The sequence below is a fragment of the Halichoerus grypus genome, chromosome 9 (assembly GCF_964656455.1).
Source record: "Halichoerus grypus chromosome 9, mHalGry1.hap1.1, whole genome shotgun sequence".
In the NCBI taxonomy this organism is placed as follows: domain Eukaryota; kingdom Metazoa; phylum Chordata; class Mammalia; order Carnivora; family Phocidae; genus Halichoerus; species Halichoerus grypus.
The window spans coordinates 8739973-8757233 of record NC_135720.1 but is presented as its reverse complement, the minus strand read 5'-3'; the positions used below and the strand labels follow the sequence as shown (position 1 = coordinate 8757233).

General features: G+C 43.2%; 1 protein-coding gene across 3 annotated transcripts in view; it reads left to right on the top strand.

Moving 5' to 3' along the window:
- The window catches only part of FNDC1 (fibronectin type III domain containing 1), a 101593-nt gene that overhangs the window by 53390 nt on the left and 30942 nt on the right, over positions 1-17261 (top strand). For all 3 annotated transcript variants that reach the window (XM_078054508.1, XM_036110070.2, XM_078054507.1), the window contains 5 exons: positions 2800-2988; positions 4381-7098; positions 8828-8928; positions 11333-11444; positions 12367-12774. In XM_078054508.1, coding sequence (XP_077910634.1) covers positions 2800-2988; positions 4381-7098; positions 8828-8928; positions 11333-11444; positions 12367-12774 — 3528 coding nt within the window. The remainder of the gene's footprint in view (positions 1-2799; positions 2989-4380; positions 7099-8827; positions 8929-11332; positions 11445-12366; positions 12775-17261) is intronic.

The window sequence follows — 17261 nt, the reverse complement described above, 5'->3', positions numbered from 1 at the left end:
ATTGTCAGTAAGATCCAGGTACTCATGAAGATGACTTTTCATCTTCCCTATCCACAACGATTCCGGTGCTGCTATCAGGAAGGGTGTTTTTAATTGTATGGGTGTGACATCATAACCTTTACCCATACAAGTGACAACCTTGTGTTTCATGCTATGGATCTTCTCATTGTACCAATAAGATCATGGAATGTGGGAGTAAGTAGGAACTCTGTGGGACCACAAATGTCTTGAATAAGACCATAGATATTTAATGGGTTTGAAAACCAAGTAATAAAAATTAAATGAAAATGGATTTTTTCCTATTTGTCAGCCTTTTTAATTAATTATTTTTTTGGTTGAGGAAAAAATATGACCTTAAAATAGAAAAAAAATACCAAAGATGAAACGGAATTAAAATAGGATAAAATATTCACAGCTAGCTAAATTTAAAAATAATCTGTTGAGAATATTAAAAACACAAATTACTTCTTTTTTTGTGTAAAAACATTCAGGAACCTTTCAGAAGTCTTTTCAGAGACATTTAAGAGGGGCGCCTGGGTGGCTCAGTTGGTTAAGCAACTGCCTTCGGCTCAGGTCATGATCCTGGAGTCCCTGGATCGAGTCCTGCATCGGGCTCCCTGCTCGGCAGGGAGTCTGCTTCTCCCTCTGACCCTCCCTCCCTCTCATGTGCTCTCTCTCATTCTCTCTCTCTCAAATAAATAAATAAAAATCTTTAAAAAAAAAAAAAAAAAAAAAAGAGACATTTAAGAAGGCTGTAGGGTGGTTTTCCCCTGACGTTGCCTATACATAGGTACCCTAAGGGTACGTTTTATTATTACTCGATTTTGGAAGACAGCTTAAGTCTATGTCCAGAAACTATGAAAGGTCTGTGTAAGCGTAAAGAAATCGAGAAAATTATCACTAACCTCCTTTGAGAATTTCTTAATTGAAAAAACTGAAAGGTTCTCTTGTATTCGACTGTTAAGTTATCTTTGAGGACCTGTAAGGATATCTTTCCATGGAACAATGGAAGTTAGAAGGCAGATGTGGGGGAGTAGTTTCCAAACTTAATGCTTTCTCATCTGCTTGCAGATTTTAAAGAATATATTGTATTATTCTTGCTCATTTTTTCCCCAGTGGAATAAATCAGAAACGAATGAAGAGAAGAAATATTTAGTTGCCCTTTAAATCATCCTTTTTTATGACAGTTTGTTGTGATGCTGGCAAAGATTCTGAAAATTGCATAAAGACATTTTTGGCTGATGACTTTTGTTAGTTATAAAAAAGCAATTGTTGCTCCTTTCATGACTTTATTATCATGCTACTTATTTGCTTTCTTTCCCTCTCCCACATCTTAGTTTATATTTATAGCTCTTTGGCGAATAAACCTCCCTGGTAGTCAATGAAATATTTTCAGAAATAATAATAGCTACTGAGTTTTTGGGTCCAAAAGAACTCATGTATCTTAACCCTACTTAGGCAGTTTTCATAAAGCAGTGGTGGTGCTTTAAATTCATGATTAAATGAATTTAAAATTCATAATTACTTAAAATTATGACTTAAAATTAGTGACTTAAAATTCATAATTACACTGGGGAATTTATATGTATGACAAATATAAAAGATAATAGAAGAATATAATTCGACATGGTTGCATTTTTTTCCAGATGAATTGAATTCATAAAAAAATCTGTATTACCAGATTTCATAGACAGTGGGTTCTTTTAATTCTTACTTTTGACCAACACAAATGACTAGTTTGTTCATTTCCAAAAAGAAAAGAATGTGTGTTTTTTTTTTTTTTCAGACAAATGCTGCAAAGGCATTTTTGGTTGAAGTTTTTTAATTAATGTACTTTTTAAAGATTAGATCTCAGGGAAGAGAAAAGGTCTTCGGTGCTCCTCTCCATATGACATAGATAGTATGACAGTTGCTTGATTTTTCTGTGATTCAAATTATTTTTTGTGGTTAGCTCCTACTCACATTAATTTGATAAGTTTTGTAAATCTTGAGTTCATTTAGAGGAAAATAGACATGACAGTTTTTAGTCGAGGGTGGAAATTCTGCTTCAAAACATGGCTTCCTTACCTTACAGCATTTCCATAGAAGCATAGAGCTATATTAGTTCCTTGGACTGAATTTGCTCTGATTTTCAAAGTTCAGGGGCATTACATGTTTGTAAATATCACTGATTGGAGATGGAAACATTAAACATCACATAAATCTATGAACTGGCAACTTTTCCTCACAGTTTTAAATACTGTGAAATATCCTTACCCAGATATATTGAGTCAGGATTGTAATTCCTGCAAAAGTGCAATTATACTCCAAATATGGAATTTACCTGGCTTAATGCACAAATAGCCCAGATCAATACACCAAGACTCTTAAAGGTGTTGGTAGCTCTTCAGATTCAGTTATGACTGTTGTCATTTAAATCTTCCATGGTTTCTTCTACTCAGGATATATTAATGCTGACATAGTAAACTAGTAAATAAGCACAATGAAGAAAAACTCCCAATGCTGTGTAAATAGTTTTGGTACGTTGTATGAAGACTGGCCTCCTGGGTTCCATATGTTTAATTTGCTGAGAATGGAAAACTGCCCGCGAATTCACTCCATGGCCTTGTCTGATAGCCTGAATGAATGTTAGTTCACCTTCCTCTGTGTCTTTATGCTCCAGCTGCTGACTTGGCGTGCATTGCTAGAGTATTAATTTTAGTAATGCACGTTCTAATTCATCCTGCCCATACAGTCTGTCTGCTGGACACAGGACTGTTTTCAGTTTCCTCCTTCCAACCGTCTGCCAAATCATTTCAGAATACATTCTTTCATACGCCCCGGCTCTCAAACCATTTGGAGCAAAGTCCCTCACCTATCCCGGAGAGACTACTTCTGCCCTAGTGGATGGTCTGCAGCCTGGGGAACGCTATCTTTTCAAAATCCGGGCCGCAAACAGGAGAGGACTGGGTCCTCACTCCAAAGCCTTCATTGTCGCTATGCCAACAAGTAAGCATTGTGTGTTTGTGGCTCTTTCTCTCTCTTCATTACCGCTAATTGTGGTGTGTTACTTTGAATCATGCTCATGGATTTAGAACTGCTTTGTTGATGATTTGGGGGGCTACATTTTCCTGTTGATTTCTAAAATATTTTTGTTATCCCTTTGGAAATTAGTCTCCCTGGAGGCTAAAAGATTATTGATGGCTAGTCACATGAATTACTATTACAATATTACAGTAACATGAATGTATTAATTATGTGATTGATCTTATATCAGTGTGTAATTTGGGCCTTATGATGACAGGTAAAGAGCATTTTTACAGGTGTAAGGTGACATTTTTAATTGTTAGCTCTCTTCAACTTCTAGATAGCACTTAAGATTTTTAATTTGTATTCCATTATTTTGGAGTGCAGGTTTAGTCAGAAGAATTTCAATTACCTCGTTATCTGATCACTATCAAAATTGAGCAGGTTAATAAAATCCCAAATTGGAGTGAGGTGTTTTTGGACTGTATTTTCTTTTCTGCTTCCCCATATTTATACCAGATATTGGTAGCTGTCTCCTGCATGGTGTGCCGTGAGGATTCACAGTATACTGCAATATTAAACAGTTCTGTGCTAGAAAAACTGGAATAGATGAGGTTTGCTCCTTCTGGGCCCCCATTGCCGTATAACTGCCCTCCCCCCCCCACAGCATCCCTTCCTTCATTCAACCCTGCTCTCAAGAAAGGGTAACTTGTAGGGCCCCTGTAATAAAATGTTTTGCCTACCCCAGGTATCTTTTTAGTTTAGGCCTTATTTTGGGATTACAAATGTATCCATTATTAAAGAGATTTTAAGTAAGAAGGAGAAAGCAAGTTTAGACATGTTAGGGGGAATAGGAAACTCTTTGTAATGCCTTAAAAATTACAGATTTGTTCCTCACCTGTCACCTGCAAATCACACACAACACATCCCCATTTAGTTTTGAGTATAGATCATTGAGCACTTTGAGCCAGGCTTATGTGTATTTCTTACCTACATCACTAAGAGTGGCTATAATGCATCTGTAGTATCCTGACAGTTATATGGAGAAAATCCTACATAAGAGTTTGCATTCAGAAAATTGATGGATTACTTTAAAGCACTCCTTTCAAAATTTCTGCAAATAATAAGCTGTAACTTAACTCAATTTATAGAAATTTAATACACGTTTTCTGGGACCATATCATCACTTAAAGCAAAAGAGGTCTTTAAAAGAGATTGCCATAATTTGGAAAATGTGTTCAATGCCTAAAGAATGGGAAGTTATTAATTATAATGACTAATTATAAATGCCTCCACACTGCCATCTGAAATATTCACCTGATGTTTCTCAGCTTTCAATTTTTTTGACGGCAGAATCTTTAAAATCTATTATAGCCGGTTCTGGTGAGTCCATTGTGCAGCAGAAGACCCATGCTGAGGATGACTGGAAATCTGAAAAGCCAGAAGCTTCTCCCAAAGCGCCCGCTTCCTCAAAACACACTCATTTGCCTGTTTCTCTGCGAGGCAGAAATGTCAAAAACCCTCTTCTTGACTTGAAGAACAAAATATTGGCTAATGGTGGGATGCCCAGAAAACCCCAGCTTCACCCTAAGAGGACTGAAGGGTTGGATCTTCAGTTGACAGAAATCACCGATGAGGAGGGGCTGGATTCCCGGGGGGACCCACCAATGTTGCCCTCGGAGACCCAAGACCAGAAGCCACAGCAGAGGCCACCAAGTAGATCTGTGTCCCCAGTCCTTGCTCCTGGGAGGACCCCAGTGAGAGTGCTGCCCCAAAAGGAAGGGGCAGACCGGGGTGGCTCCTCTCTGGCTTCCCACCCTCGTCCAGGGGCGTCCTCCTCTGCAGCGCACACACCCATTGAGGGTAGCCCTCACCGCCCTCCAGTGGCGCCCTCCACCAACCTGCCCCCCAGCTCTACTGACAATGACGCAGTGGGCCAAGAAGAGGAAGAGCCAGCCGCAGACTCCCGGGACCCCAAGGACGCTGCCTCCCAGCGGCTGCCTCCCAAGAGCACCGCCCAGGCTCGGCCGGCCCTGTGGCCCAGCCGCCAGGCCACCTCGAGCGCCCTGCGGGACAGAGGCCCTGTGCACCACGGCACAAAACCAGCCTTGCCTGCGCGGAGGGCACCCCATTTTGGGGGTAGGGAGGAAAATTCGGGTGCTTCAGTCTCACCCTTGAAACTTTCTCCACCCCAGGGAGGGTCATCTCGGCTCCTGCCGACAGAGCCACACCCCGGGGCTCCCGTGTCCAGGGGCTGGAAGGATGGTCAGGACGCCCCAGCCCCCAAGTCCAGTGCGCCATCACAGTCCAAGTCTTCCTCGTCTTCTGGTCTCTCCTCAAGGACACCGGTCTCTGAAGGAGAGGATGCCTCTGACGGCGATGGTGACAGTGATACAGAAGTTAGAGGCAGGCAGGCCGAGGCCACGGCCCCCACGTCTCGGGGACGGCTGCCCGCAGGTCCGCCTGTCTCTGGACATTTCAGTTTGTTCAGAAACAAGCCCTTTGCTGCCCACACGAGATATCCAAGCCGCTTTGGCAGTGGCCGAGGACCCCGGTTGCATCCCTCCAGCTCTCCACCGGCCACCGTAACCCCCAGAGGCCACTGGAGGGTGAATTCTCACCCAGCTTCGGACCCCAGGCATGGCTCCGGTATCCATGGAGACGGCGCCGAGGGCGAAGCAGAGGACGAGAAGCCGCTTCCTGCCGTGGTGGTAAACGACCGCGTGTCTTCCTCCTCCAGGCAGCCCGCCTCCCTGGGCGTGGACCACCTAAGAAAAGGCCCGCAGAGAGGGGTGAGCCTTCCTCGGAAGGAACCCCTGGCCGAGAACCCCAAATCCGCCGGGACCGAGGCAGGTGCGCATCCTCAGGGCAAATCCCTGCCCTCCAAGGCGCTGGATGTTCAACAGAGCACAGAAGTGGGTGTGGAGGGCGGCTCTCCGAAGGCGCAGCTGGCCCCCGCTCCGCGGCCTGCGACGCGGTCCCAGCACCACCCCGGGCCCGGCGTGCCCAAAAGGATGGCACCCGGCCAGGGCCTGGGTGCGGGGGCCGCCGCTCCGGAAGGGCAGCCTTCCCCTGCGGTCTCCGTGTCGCAGCCACAGCCCCAAGGCCCCCCGAGCAAGGAAGTGGGGCGTCCGCTGTCCAAACCCAAGCCCGAGCTGCCCCAGGCTGGGCGTCCCCACCCCGCGGCGCAGGAAAGCGCCTCCTTCTCGGACCCCTACGCGGCCAGAGGCAGTCAGTCCCCCCACACGGCAAGCTCCCGAGGGGTGCTCCCCACGTCTCCGCACCATCGGGACGAGGATTCCGAGGGCAGATCTGGCGGAAACCACCACGACAGCACCGAAGCAGAGGCCCGAGGCTCCCGGGCGCCAGCACACCTGGCCCGGGCCGGGGACCCCATCCTGTCCCTTCCCAAGCACCGCCAGCTGGAGGCTCACGCAGGAGGCGCGGGCGACAGTCATCTCCGCAGACCCCCAGGCTCCCCGCTGAGGCCCGGCAGCCCCCGCCACTACCCCCACGCCCGCCCCAGGGTCCCCGGCCTAGCGGGGCCCCAGGCTGTGGGGAACAAGGACCGCGCTTCTCAGGCCGTGCCGTCCAAAAGGGAGCCCCTGACCTCTAAATCTCAGCAGTCGGTCTCGGCAGAGGAGGAGGGTGAAGACGCGATGTTTTTTAAAAGAGGAAAGGACGAGGACCCTCTGTCCTCCTCTGTTCCAAAGTGGCCCTCCTCCTCCAGTCCCAGGGGCAGCAAATATGTGGATGGGAACATCGCTAAGGACAAGACGGACCCTGCCATTGTGCTCTCGCTTCCCAGGGTGAGCTCCCCCCAGGACAAGAACGACACTCCTGTGAAGCGTCCTCCTCTCCCCCCTCCCGGCAGCTCCCCGAGAGCCTCACACCTCCCGCCCAGACACCCCCACCGCAGCCCTGCCACCCCAAGCCCCACCGCGGGCACCCCTGCCGCCGTGCGGTACACCACCCACGCCCCTCCTGTCTACTCTTCCACCACCCCTATGCTCTCCTTGCGCCAGCGCATGATGAACTCAAGATTCCGGAACCCCTTCTCGCGCCAGCTTGCCAGATCCCCTACCAGACAAGGTAATTCGTTTTTAACTTAACATTCTCTTTGGGGCTCTCAAGAGGGTTCATAGCAATTCTTGAGAGGCTTTTATTTTATATTATCGAGTGTCTGCTATGTCCAAGCACTATGTTAAGAGCTTTACAGATGTAACTGATTTCATCCTCTTAACTGCCTCTTGCATTGCTTCTGCTGGTTTTCAGACGAGCAGACTAGGGCCCAGGGGCCTGAGTGGCTCGCCAGAGGTCAGGCAGCCTATGTGGCTGAGCCACAGTTCCCACCCGAGATGTGCTAATTCCTCAGGCCTCTGCCATTCCTCTATCACATACTGCCTCTTTAAATTCCCCAACTTAGGCTCTTAATCTGTGAAAATGCGTCACAGTCATGATGCCAAACTAAGGTTCTTGTATTTTAGATTATTTTTAGTTGCTCACCTGCCAGCGTATATTTAAAGAATCCACAGAAAGGAATTAGGTAACTGCATAAGCTGGATCTTGTTCTTGTTGATTCTGCATATAAAACTCTCAACATACCCTGGGACAGAATTGGTGGTGTGAATTGCTCAGACATTGCAATCAGTGAATGTTATTTAAAACCTCCAGAAAATGCATGTTAAAGATGATTGTCGTATGGAGGAGTAAGAGGCCGATGTGTGACTTAGGCTGAGAACACAATGTAGACAGCTATGAATTGGAGTCTCCATGGACCCCAGGGCAGGATCTAGGGTATTTAGTCCAGGTCTGCATTCGATTTAGTGACACCTTGCACTCTCCTTGCATGGAATTTGTGCTTAATGGAAGATTCTTGAATGAATGCATTAGTGTTTGTTAGTCTGTACTATGTGTTATTAGTTTAGCCCAATGTAAAGAAATAGAACAATGCCCCATATAGAGGTCAGTTTACTATTTAAATAGACTATTTTGAGCAAACCTAAGACCCTGATAATAGATGTAAAATCCACATTCCCTGTATATAGCGGAAATTCAATAAATATTTAATTTTCACTAGCTATTTGAGTGAGAAAAGTAAGTCTCTGACCCTCAAATAGTTGTCAGAAAGCCCAAGTACTTTATGCCGTGGGTGGGGCTGGACCAGAGTGCTCCCAGCGCAGACCTCGACTAACTGTAGCTGATCAGAAATGCTGAGAGATGAAGAGGAAGGGCAGGTGCTAGGAGCAGACAGAGCAGCAATGGAAAGGGCAGCTAACTGGACCTTCTACTTCATCTCTGAGCAGACACTTCTCAAGCAGCCCCACACAGGTCAGCACTGAGCATTTACACTTGGCGATTGACGACTGGACCTGATTCAGCTAGAAATACTTGTTGGGTTTAGTATAATCTGCTGAGAAGAGCAGGACAGCATCTAGTATATTTTAGAGAGAGTGTTCATCCTTCCAACTTTCCTTCCCTCTATCTTCCAACTGGCTAAAATAACACTATAGCCACTACCGTCCTAAGCTTTATCTAGAAAATTTACTTATGTGGACTCTCTCCTTTCCCCAGTATTGTCAGAAAACTGTGACTTTACTGTACTCTTCATAGACTTTCATTTTTGGTATTTAGAAGTTATAATTTAAGACTGTCGTCTAATATATACAAGTTACTGGCTTAAAATTCTGTTTAGTATTTCTGTTCAAAATGATATGTTACTACTTAGGGTTTGGTATGAAGCCAACTTTACAGGAGTGTTGAGTTTAGCAGATTCTTCTGTTGTTGTTGTTGCTTTTGTTTTCTTTTGTGTGCCATGTAGGTTACAATGGCCGACCAAATGTAGAAGGGAAAGTGCTTCCTGGTAGTAATGGGAAACCAAGTGGACAAAGAATTATCAATGGCCCTCAAGGAACAAAGTGGGTAGGGTAAACTTCTTTACACATACCGGTTGTTTTCACGCTGTTGGGAAGAGAAAAATGGTGGGCATGTGTAGCAATAAATGAAATGGTCTTTCGTTTTTCTTCTCCAGTTTTAACCACTCATATGGCAATATATTCTTATATTGCTTCTTCCATTGCTCAGAAAGATCTTTTATTCTCCTGAATAACTAGTTTGCTTTCTTCTCGTAGCTAATATGATAAGTGGGCCCTTTATTTCCTGTTTGCTTTGACTGGTTAGGAAGATCACACAAATGTATGTTCCAACCCCACAGCAATTACACAGACCCTGATACTTAGCCCCTTAAATGGACTTCTTTTTCTCCACCTCTGATAGCTTCATTTTATTTTTATTTTTTATTATTTGATCAACTAGTATACACATTTTTCTGTAAATTGTCTCATATCCTTCATAAAAGAAAGCAGGGTAAAAACAAATGAACAAACCAAAAAACCCTGGAACAATTAGGCAATTTTTATTAGAGCACCTTTGAATTTTCCAACGATCATTGTTCGACCGAAACAGAAAAATAATTATTAGTATTTTATAATGCGTTTAAGCTAAATGACTTTAACTTCCCGGGGTTGAATGTTTAGGGGTTTTTGGTAAGTTAGAGGGTAATGGGCAGAACACTTTTACAATGTTCAAGGATTTAAAAGATTTTTTCAGAGAATCACAAAATTATTCATATTTTGACTAGGAATTCCCAGTCAAAATTTCCCCTTTATAGCAGTAAGATTTAGGAAAGCATATTTTATAAAGAGGTTTTATAAAATTTTTAGTCACAGGTAACAAGGTACACTTTAACATTTTTCAAAGGAGCAGGAATTTATAAAGGAAGAATGTATATTAAAGTGAAATATCATTCAAACAATTTTGCATTGAAACAGTATGGAGTAGAGTTCAAAAGAAGGGTTTATATAAATACATTTTATTTTAGCATCCAACAAATTGGCCTTCTGGCGGGGGTTCCTCCAGTGGCCTGCTGTGCAGAGTCATGGTTCTCAGACATTATGGAGCATCAGAGTCTCTGGGGGCTTGTCAAATAAGCTCTGGCGTAGAGCTAGGTAATTAGCATATCTGTCAAGTTCTCAGGTGACGCTGAGGCCGCTGGTCCAGGCCACACTTTGAGAACCACCAGTGTAGAGCATGAGCTTGTTCCTTAATAGGGATGATAATAGCTTCCCCCCTCCCCAAAGTATTACAATTCCTGAGAATATGACATTTTTGCCTGTATTCTATATTAGGCAATTTAATTGCAAATTAAATTATTTTTGTTATAGCAACTTCAGAAGTTGCTATTAACAGCCAGATGGAAACATTTCATGTTTTTAATACACTAGCAATACATGTTCATGGCAAGAAGTTAAAACAATTCAGAAATATGTGAAAAAGATAGTTTCTTTTTTTAAAAAAGATTTTATTTATTTATTTGAGAAAGAGAGACAGAGAGCATGAGAGGGAAGAGGGTCAGAGGGAGAAGCAGACTCCCTGCTGAGCAGGGAGCCTGATGTGGGACTCGATCCCAGGACTCCAGGATCATGACCTGAGCCGAAGGCAGTCACTTAACCAACTGAGCCACCCAGGTGCCCTGAGAAAGAGTTTCTAAGCTAATCAACATCCCAAACCACTCCCCAGAGATAACTACTGCTAACAGTTTGGGATATGTCTGTCCAGATTATTTTTCTCTGCAGTTTTAAGCTTATATACACAAATGAATATATTTTTATTTCTGCAAAATAGTCAGTCCATAGCAGCTGATGTCAATATATGTAGAATTTCCAAATCCTTTTCATTGGCCGCTAGCATTCCACTGTGTGAATGGGCCATATTTTATTTAATCCCTTCCTTCCATTGATGAACACTTAAGTTGTTTGCTGCTTTTCAACATTACACAGCATACTAAATGGTAGCAGTATTATGAACATCTTTTGCGTATTTGAGAAACTTAATTTATATATTCTATGGTTAAGTAATTATAATATGAAATGGGACGGTTTTGCACTTTATTATTTTATTTTATTTATTTTTTTAAAGATTTTATTTATTCATTTGAGACACAGAGATAGAGAGAGACAGAAAGAGAGAGCATGAGCAGGGAGAGAGGCAGAGGGAGAAGGAGAAGCAGGCTCCCGGCTGAGCAGGGAGCCCGATGCGGGACTCCATCCCAGGACCCTGGGATCATGACCTGAGCTGAAGGCAGACGCCTAACCATCTGAGCCACCCATGTGCCCTGCACTTTATTCTTATTAAGCCTTGTGAATGATGTGGACAGAAATAATGTTTCCTACTCACATTATGGTTTCCTTCTGTGGAGGCTTCTTGGATATGTTCGTGTAGGTGGATTCATGCTCAGTATATTCTTTAATCTGTGTCATGGATTTAGGTCGTCGATCTCGATCGTGGGTTAGTATTGAATGCAGAAGGAAGGTACCTCCAGGATTCACAAGGAAATCCTCTTCGGATTAAACTAGGAGGAGATGGTCGCACCATTGTGGGTAAGTGAGAATGGTTTTTAGGCAACAAAAAGTGTTCTGAATTCGCTATAAGATAACAACCCCCTGCCGATTTTTAATGGGGACCCTCGGTCCAGTTACTTTTAGCCGTGTGGAAAGGAGTTTTCCAAAGGGGCAGAACTTAGCTTTTCCCCCAATACAACTGTAGTTCTACTCTTCCTACAGATTCCACCCTCCAGAAAAAGATGGTGCTTGAGTTCCTTCTTGAGATAGGGCAGCCCAGAGCAGCAGGGGTCTGCAAACGACAGCACGGAGACCAAACCCTGTCTGCTGCCTGTTTTTGTACTGCCTGTGAGCTCAAAATAGTTTCTTCCCTTTTAAATGATTGCAAGAAAAAAATATCAGAATAATAATATTTGTGACATGTGAAAATTATTTGAAATTCACATTTCAGTGTCCAACCCAAGTTGTACTGGAACATAGACACACTCATTTGTCTGTGTACTCTCCGTGCTTTTTTGCCCTACAATGGCAGAGTTGAGAAGCTGCAACATGAAGCTTAAAATATCTGGCCCTCTATCTTCTCTGGTGCTTTACAGAGTAAGTTTGCCACCCCGGGTACAATGTAACACTCTTCCTCCTTAGGTGTAGGAATCAAGAGGAGGAAAGAGTTACTTTCTTGACTAGAGACCAAGAGTTATTTCAGGGTAATGGGGCATATCAATGAAGTAGTTACAGGATTATATAAGGTAATATAGAGTAAGGGACAATATAAGAAGCCCAGAAATTTCTGGATGGCAGCAGATATTGCTACCTCTGCTGAATATCCTTTTAATGCTTCCTTTGCCTTTTACTGATTCGAATATAAGAATCCATAAGCTTTGAGAAGACACTTTACGTTTGGTTTTTACTTCCTCTGGATGATCTCATCTCGTTGCACAGCTTTTGTCTGCTTTTGTTTCAGATCTGGGAGGGACCCCCGTGGTGAGCCCGGATGGCCTGCCCCTCTTCGGGCAGGGGCGGCATGGCAAACCTGTGGCCAGTGCCCAGGATAAGCCCATTCTGAGTCTTGGAGGGAAGCCTCTGGTGGGCTTGGAGGTTGTCAAAACAACCACCCATGCCCCCACGACAACTGCACGACCTACCACGACGACCCCGAGGCCCACAACCACCACCACCCGCCGCACAACCACCACTACACGCCCGACCACCACCATTCGAACCACTACGCAGACGACCACCACCACCACTACCACCCCTGAACCCACTACCCCCATTTCCACCTGTCCCCCTGGGACCCTAGAACGGCATGATGAAGATGGCAACCTCATAACAGGCTCGAGCGGGGTCCCCGAGTGCTACCCTGAAGAAGGTAACGGCCTTCATGGTAATGGTGGCCCATGTAACTAGCGTGCTGCATTTCCGAGTCGGGTCACAAAGGCTGCAGGGAGGGGTAAGTAGGATACACAGTGGAATGGTGACTAGAGGCATTTCCAGTCCCACAAGGTTCGTTCAGGGTTGTCAGATTTAGCAAATAAAAGTACGGCGTGGGACATACTTAATATGAAAAAGTTTTCGCTGTTCATTTAAAATTCAAATCTAAGTGGGCATCCTGTGTTTTATCTGGCAACACTTATCGCAACCCAAGTCAAAAAATTTAGCTAGAACATGGAATATTATGAATATGGACGAGCATTTCTCCAAGTGTATATTACTGGACATTAGTAGATTTGTATGTGTTATATTTTAAAAAAAGGTTCTGTGATTAGCTATGTGATTTAAACAAGGCTAATGATTTCGTACTGTTGGGTTATTCAGATCCTTGAATAGTTTCATTGTGAATTTCCAAGACAAGTAGAGTGTCCTAAGCTCCTTTGTCAGCTGAACGCCTTCTCGATCCGCTCTCACTTTACAGAATGCTAATCCTTGAGTAGCTGGGCTCTGGTGGCAGCGAGGGTAGGACTGCTTTCTACTGGGTAGGACTGCACTGCTTCCTCTGCTGTGGGGCACCCAGGCAGGACTGTCCTCTGCCCCTTCCATGTCTTCCCGCTGAGAATGGCCCGTTCCCCCTGAAGAATGGAAGCGAGGAACCTTCGGTCAGGTTCCCGTGGAGCTGCCGAGTCATCATCTTTTCTGCTCAGTCCTTGTTCAGGCTGTTTTGGAAGAGGTCATCCTGCATTGGTGTGCGGTTCAAAGGAGAAAAATTCATCTTCTTTCCCTTAGGTGGAAAAGAATCACCATGTAGGCTGTAACACTTACGTCTTTTTAAGCTGATACAGAGTGAAGGCGCTTTGTTTCAGGAATTATTTTGCACACCTGGAATTCTTTACACAGCCTTGTTGACCGTGATAAGCTTGAACTTGAATGCTGTATTCAAAATGGGAATTCTGTTTGAAGTCCGTCTTCCTGCAGAAAAGCTCCAAGTAAACAGGAACATTGTACCCATCTAAAAATTCACACCAAAGGATAAGGAACCATGCTGAGAGGAGGGCCATTGGGAAGAAGATTTGCAGACTATCATTTTCCCCAGTGAGCACGAATTGGAATTTACCTTTGGATTTCTGGTATGAAAATATTATGTACTTTCCTTGACCTTTCACTTCTGCATACATTGATGTGTTTGTTTGTTTTTTTAAATCAAAGTATAATTGGAACAGATATTTACTAAATAATTGTTTGCAAACAGGAGAGTGACTGTTTTGGAATTGGAGGGAATTACTACCATTATTATGAATATTTTTCATTTTCTTTTGTCTAAGAGGGCTTATAGCATATTCTTTTCATTTACTTTGGATTTTTGGGCTTTTATTTGGCATGAAAGTCAATGGTTTTATTGGTATTTTTGTTTCTTCTTCTTCTCCTTCTTCTCCTCCTTCTTCTTCCTCTTCTTCTTCTTCCCCTCCTCCTCCCCCTCCTCCTCCTCCTCCTCCTCCTTCTTCTTCTGGAAAATCATGATGTATGTGTGTGTTTTTCACTTCACTTATGTCATCTTTCTACTTCCCTAGCCCAGGCCGAATTAGTAACCAAATATTAATTATAATTTGCCTCTAGGCAGCATTTTCAAAATAAGTACAAAACAATACAGTGTTGGGAAAAAAGTAAATTCGTGGAGAGCAACATATAATCTTTATATAATGTTATAATGTACTATAATTATTATTTTAAAAATATTCCTGTATGGCCAGTCTTCCTTTTTTATTTATGCTGCTCCACTAACAACTTAATTTTCTTCCTTGTATTAATTCTAATCATAGTTATTTTTATTTAAAAAATTTTAAATTATAGCTTTCTTGAGATTCAATTCACATACCATAAAGTTCACCCTTCTAAAGTATACAGTTTAGTGGTTTTTAGTATATTCAGAGTTGTGCAATCATCACCATTATCAAATTCTAGAACAATTTCATCACCCCAAAAGAAACTCCATACCCATCCGCTGTCACTCCTCATTCCCCTGTCTTCCTAACCTCTGGGTAACCACAAATCCACTTTCTCTCTCTATGGGTTTGTCTCTTCTGGACGTTTCATATAAATGGAATCCTATATGATGTGGCCTTTGTGTCTGGTGTCTTTCGCTCAGCATGACTTGTGTTCAAGTTTCATCCATGTTATAGAGTAGATCTGTACTTTATTCCTTTTACTGGTGATCAATATTCCATTGTGTGGATAAACCACATTTTATCCATTTATTGGATGATGGACATTTGGGTTGTTTTCACCTTTTGGCTATTATTATGAATAATGCTGCTAAGAACAGTGTGTACAATTTTTTTTAACACCTGTTTTCAATTCTCTGGGGTATATACTCAGTAAGAGAGTTGCTGTGTCCATGGTAACTCTGTGTTTAACTTTGGTAGGAATTGCTAACCTGCCCTCCTTAGTGGCTGCACCATTTTACATTCCCACCATCAGCATATGAAGCTTCCGATTTCTCCACATCCTCACCAACACCTGTGCTTTTCTGTCTTTCTGATCCTCGCCATCCTAGTGGGTGTGAAGCGGTATCTCTCGGTGGTTCTGAATTCCAGTTCCCTAATAACTAATGCTGTTGACATGGTGACTTTGTATACTTTCCAATGATAGATTCTGAAAGGGAAAGCGAGCAGGATTACATCTGGTGCCTTAGGTCAGCCCTGATGTGGAATTGAGTAAATTCATTTGACAAATGTTTCATCTTTATCATTGTGGCGGTGATGTCATTACGAGAAAGTTCATGTGGTAAACTAGAAAGGATGTTTTTGTTATTCTGGCTTCATTCAAAATTTTATAAATTAAAATTGGCAAATAATGATTAATCATCTAGTGCATGTGAATCAGGTTCTCTGGGAGATATAGAAGAGCCGTAGGTGGCCTGCTTCTGCCCCTGAAGGGCTTGCGATCAGCCTGAACATACAGTAGATAGAAACAACTCACTCTCTTGTCAGAAAACCAAATTTTCCATCTTTATTTTTTTTTTAAGACTTTATTTATTTGTTTGAGAGAGAGAGCACAAAAGCAGGGGGTGGGAGGGGCAGAAGGAGAGGGAGAAGCAGACTCCCTGAGGAGTGGGGAGCCCGATGTGGAGCTCGATCCCAGGACCCCCAGATTATGACCTGAGCCAAGGGCAGACACTTCACCGACTGAGCCACCCAGGTGCCCCCCAAATTTTTCCTCTTTAAAATAACACAAGACAGGGTAAAGATTGTTTTGCAATAACCCAGAGAGCTCTCCAGGCCTGAAGCCTCGGTGTCTCCTTGGACTTCTCTCATCTCATTGCCAGGACTCATTGCCCACTCACTCTTCCTCCACCACGCTTCCTTTTTTTTCTTAAGTTTTCATTTTAATCACCAGCTGCTCAACATGACAAGTTCACGCCTTAATCCCCATCACCTATTTTCCCCACCCCACCCCCACCCACCTTCCCTCTGGTAACCATCTATTTGTTCTCTAGAGTTAAGAGCCTGTTTCTTGCTTTCTCTCTCTCTCTCTCTCTCTCTGTCTTTTCCACTTTTCTTGTTTGCTTTGTTTCTTAAATTCCACATATGAGTGAAATCATATGGTATTTGTCTTTCTCTGACTGACTTATTTTGATTAGCATTATACTCTCTAGCTCCATCCATGCCGTTGCAAATGGCAAGATTTCATTTTTTTATGGCTGAGTAATATTCCGTTTTATATCTGTCCACTTCTCTTTATCCATTTATGTATCGATGAACACTTGGGCTGCTTCCATATCTTAGCTGTTGTAAATGATGCTGCTATAAACATAGGGGTGCATGTATCCCTTTGAATTAGTGTTCTTGTATTCCTTGGGTAGATACCCAGTAGTGCAATTGCAGGATTGTAGGGTAGTTCTGAGGACCCTCCGTCCTGTTTTCCACAGTGGCTGCACCATTTTGCATTCCTACCGACAGTGCACGAGGGCTCCTTTTTCTCCACATCCTGGCCTCATCGTGTGTTTCTTGTGTTTTTTATTTTAGCTATTCTGACAGGTGTAAGGTGGTATCTCATTATAGTTTTGATTTGCATTTCCTTGATGATAAGTGATGATGAGCATCTTTTCATGGGTCTGTTGGCCATCTGGATGTTTTCTTTGGAGAAATTTCTGTTCATGTCTTCTGCCCATTTTAATTAGATTATTTTGTTTTTTGGTGTTGAGTTATATAAGTCCTTTATATATTTTAGATACTAACCCTTTATCAGATATGTCATTTGCAAATAATCTTCTCCCATTCAGTAGGTTGCCTTTTAGTATTGTTGATTGTTTTTTTTGCTGTGCAGAAGTTTTTATTTTGATGTGGTCATAATAGTTTATTTTTCTTTTGTTTCCCTTGCCTCAGGGGACCTTTCTAAAAAAAGTTGCTAGGGCCGATGTCAGAG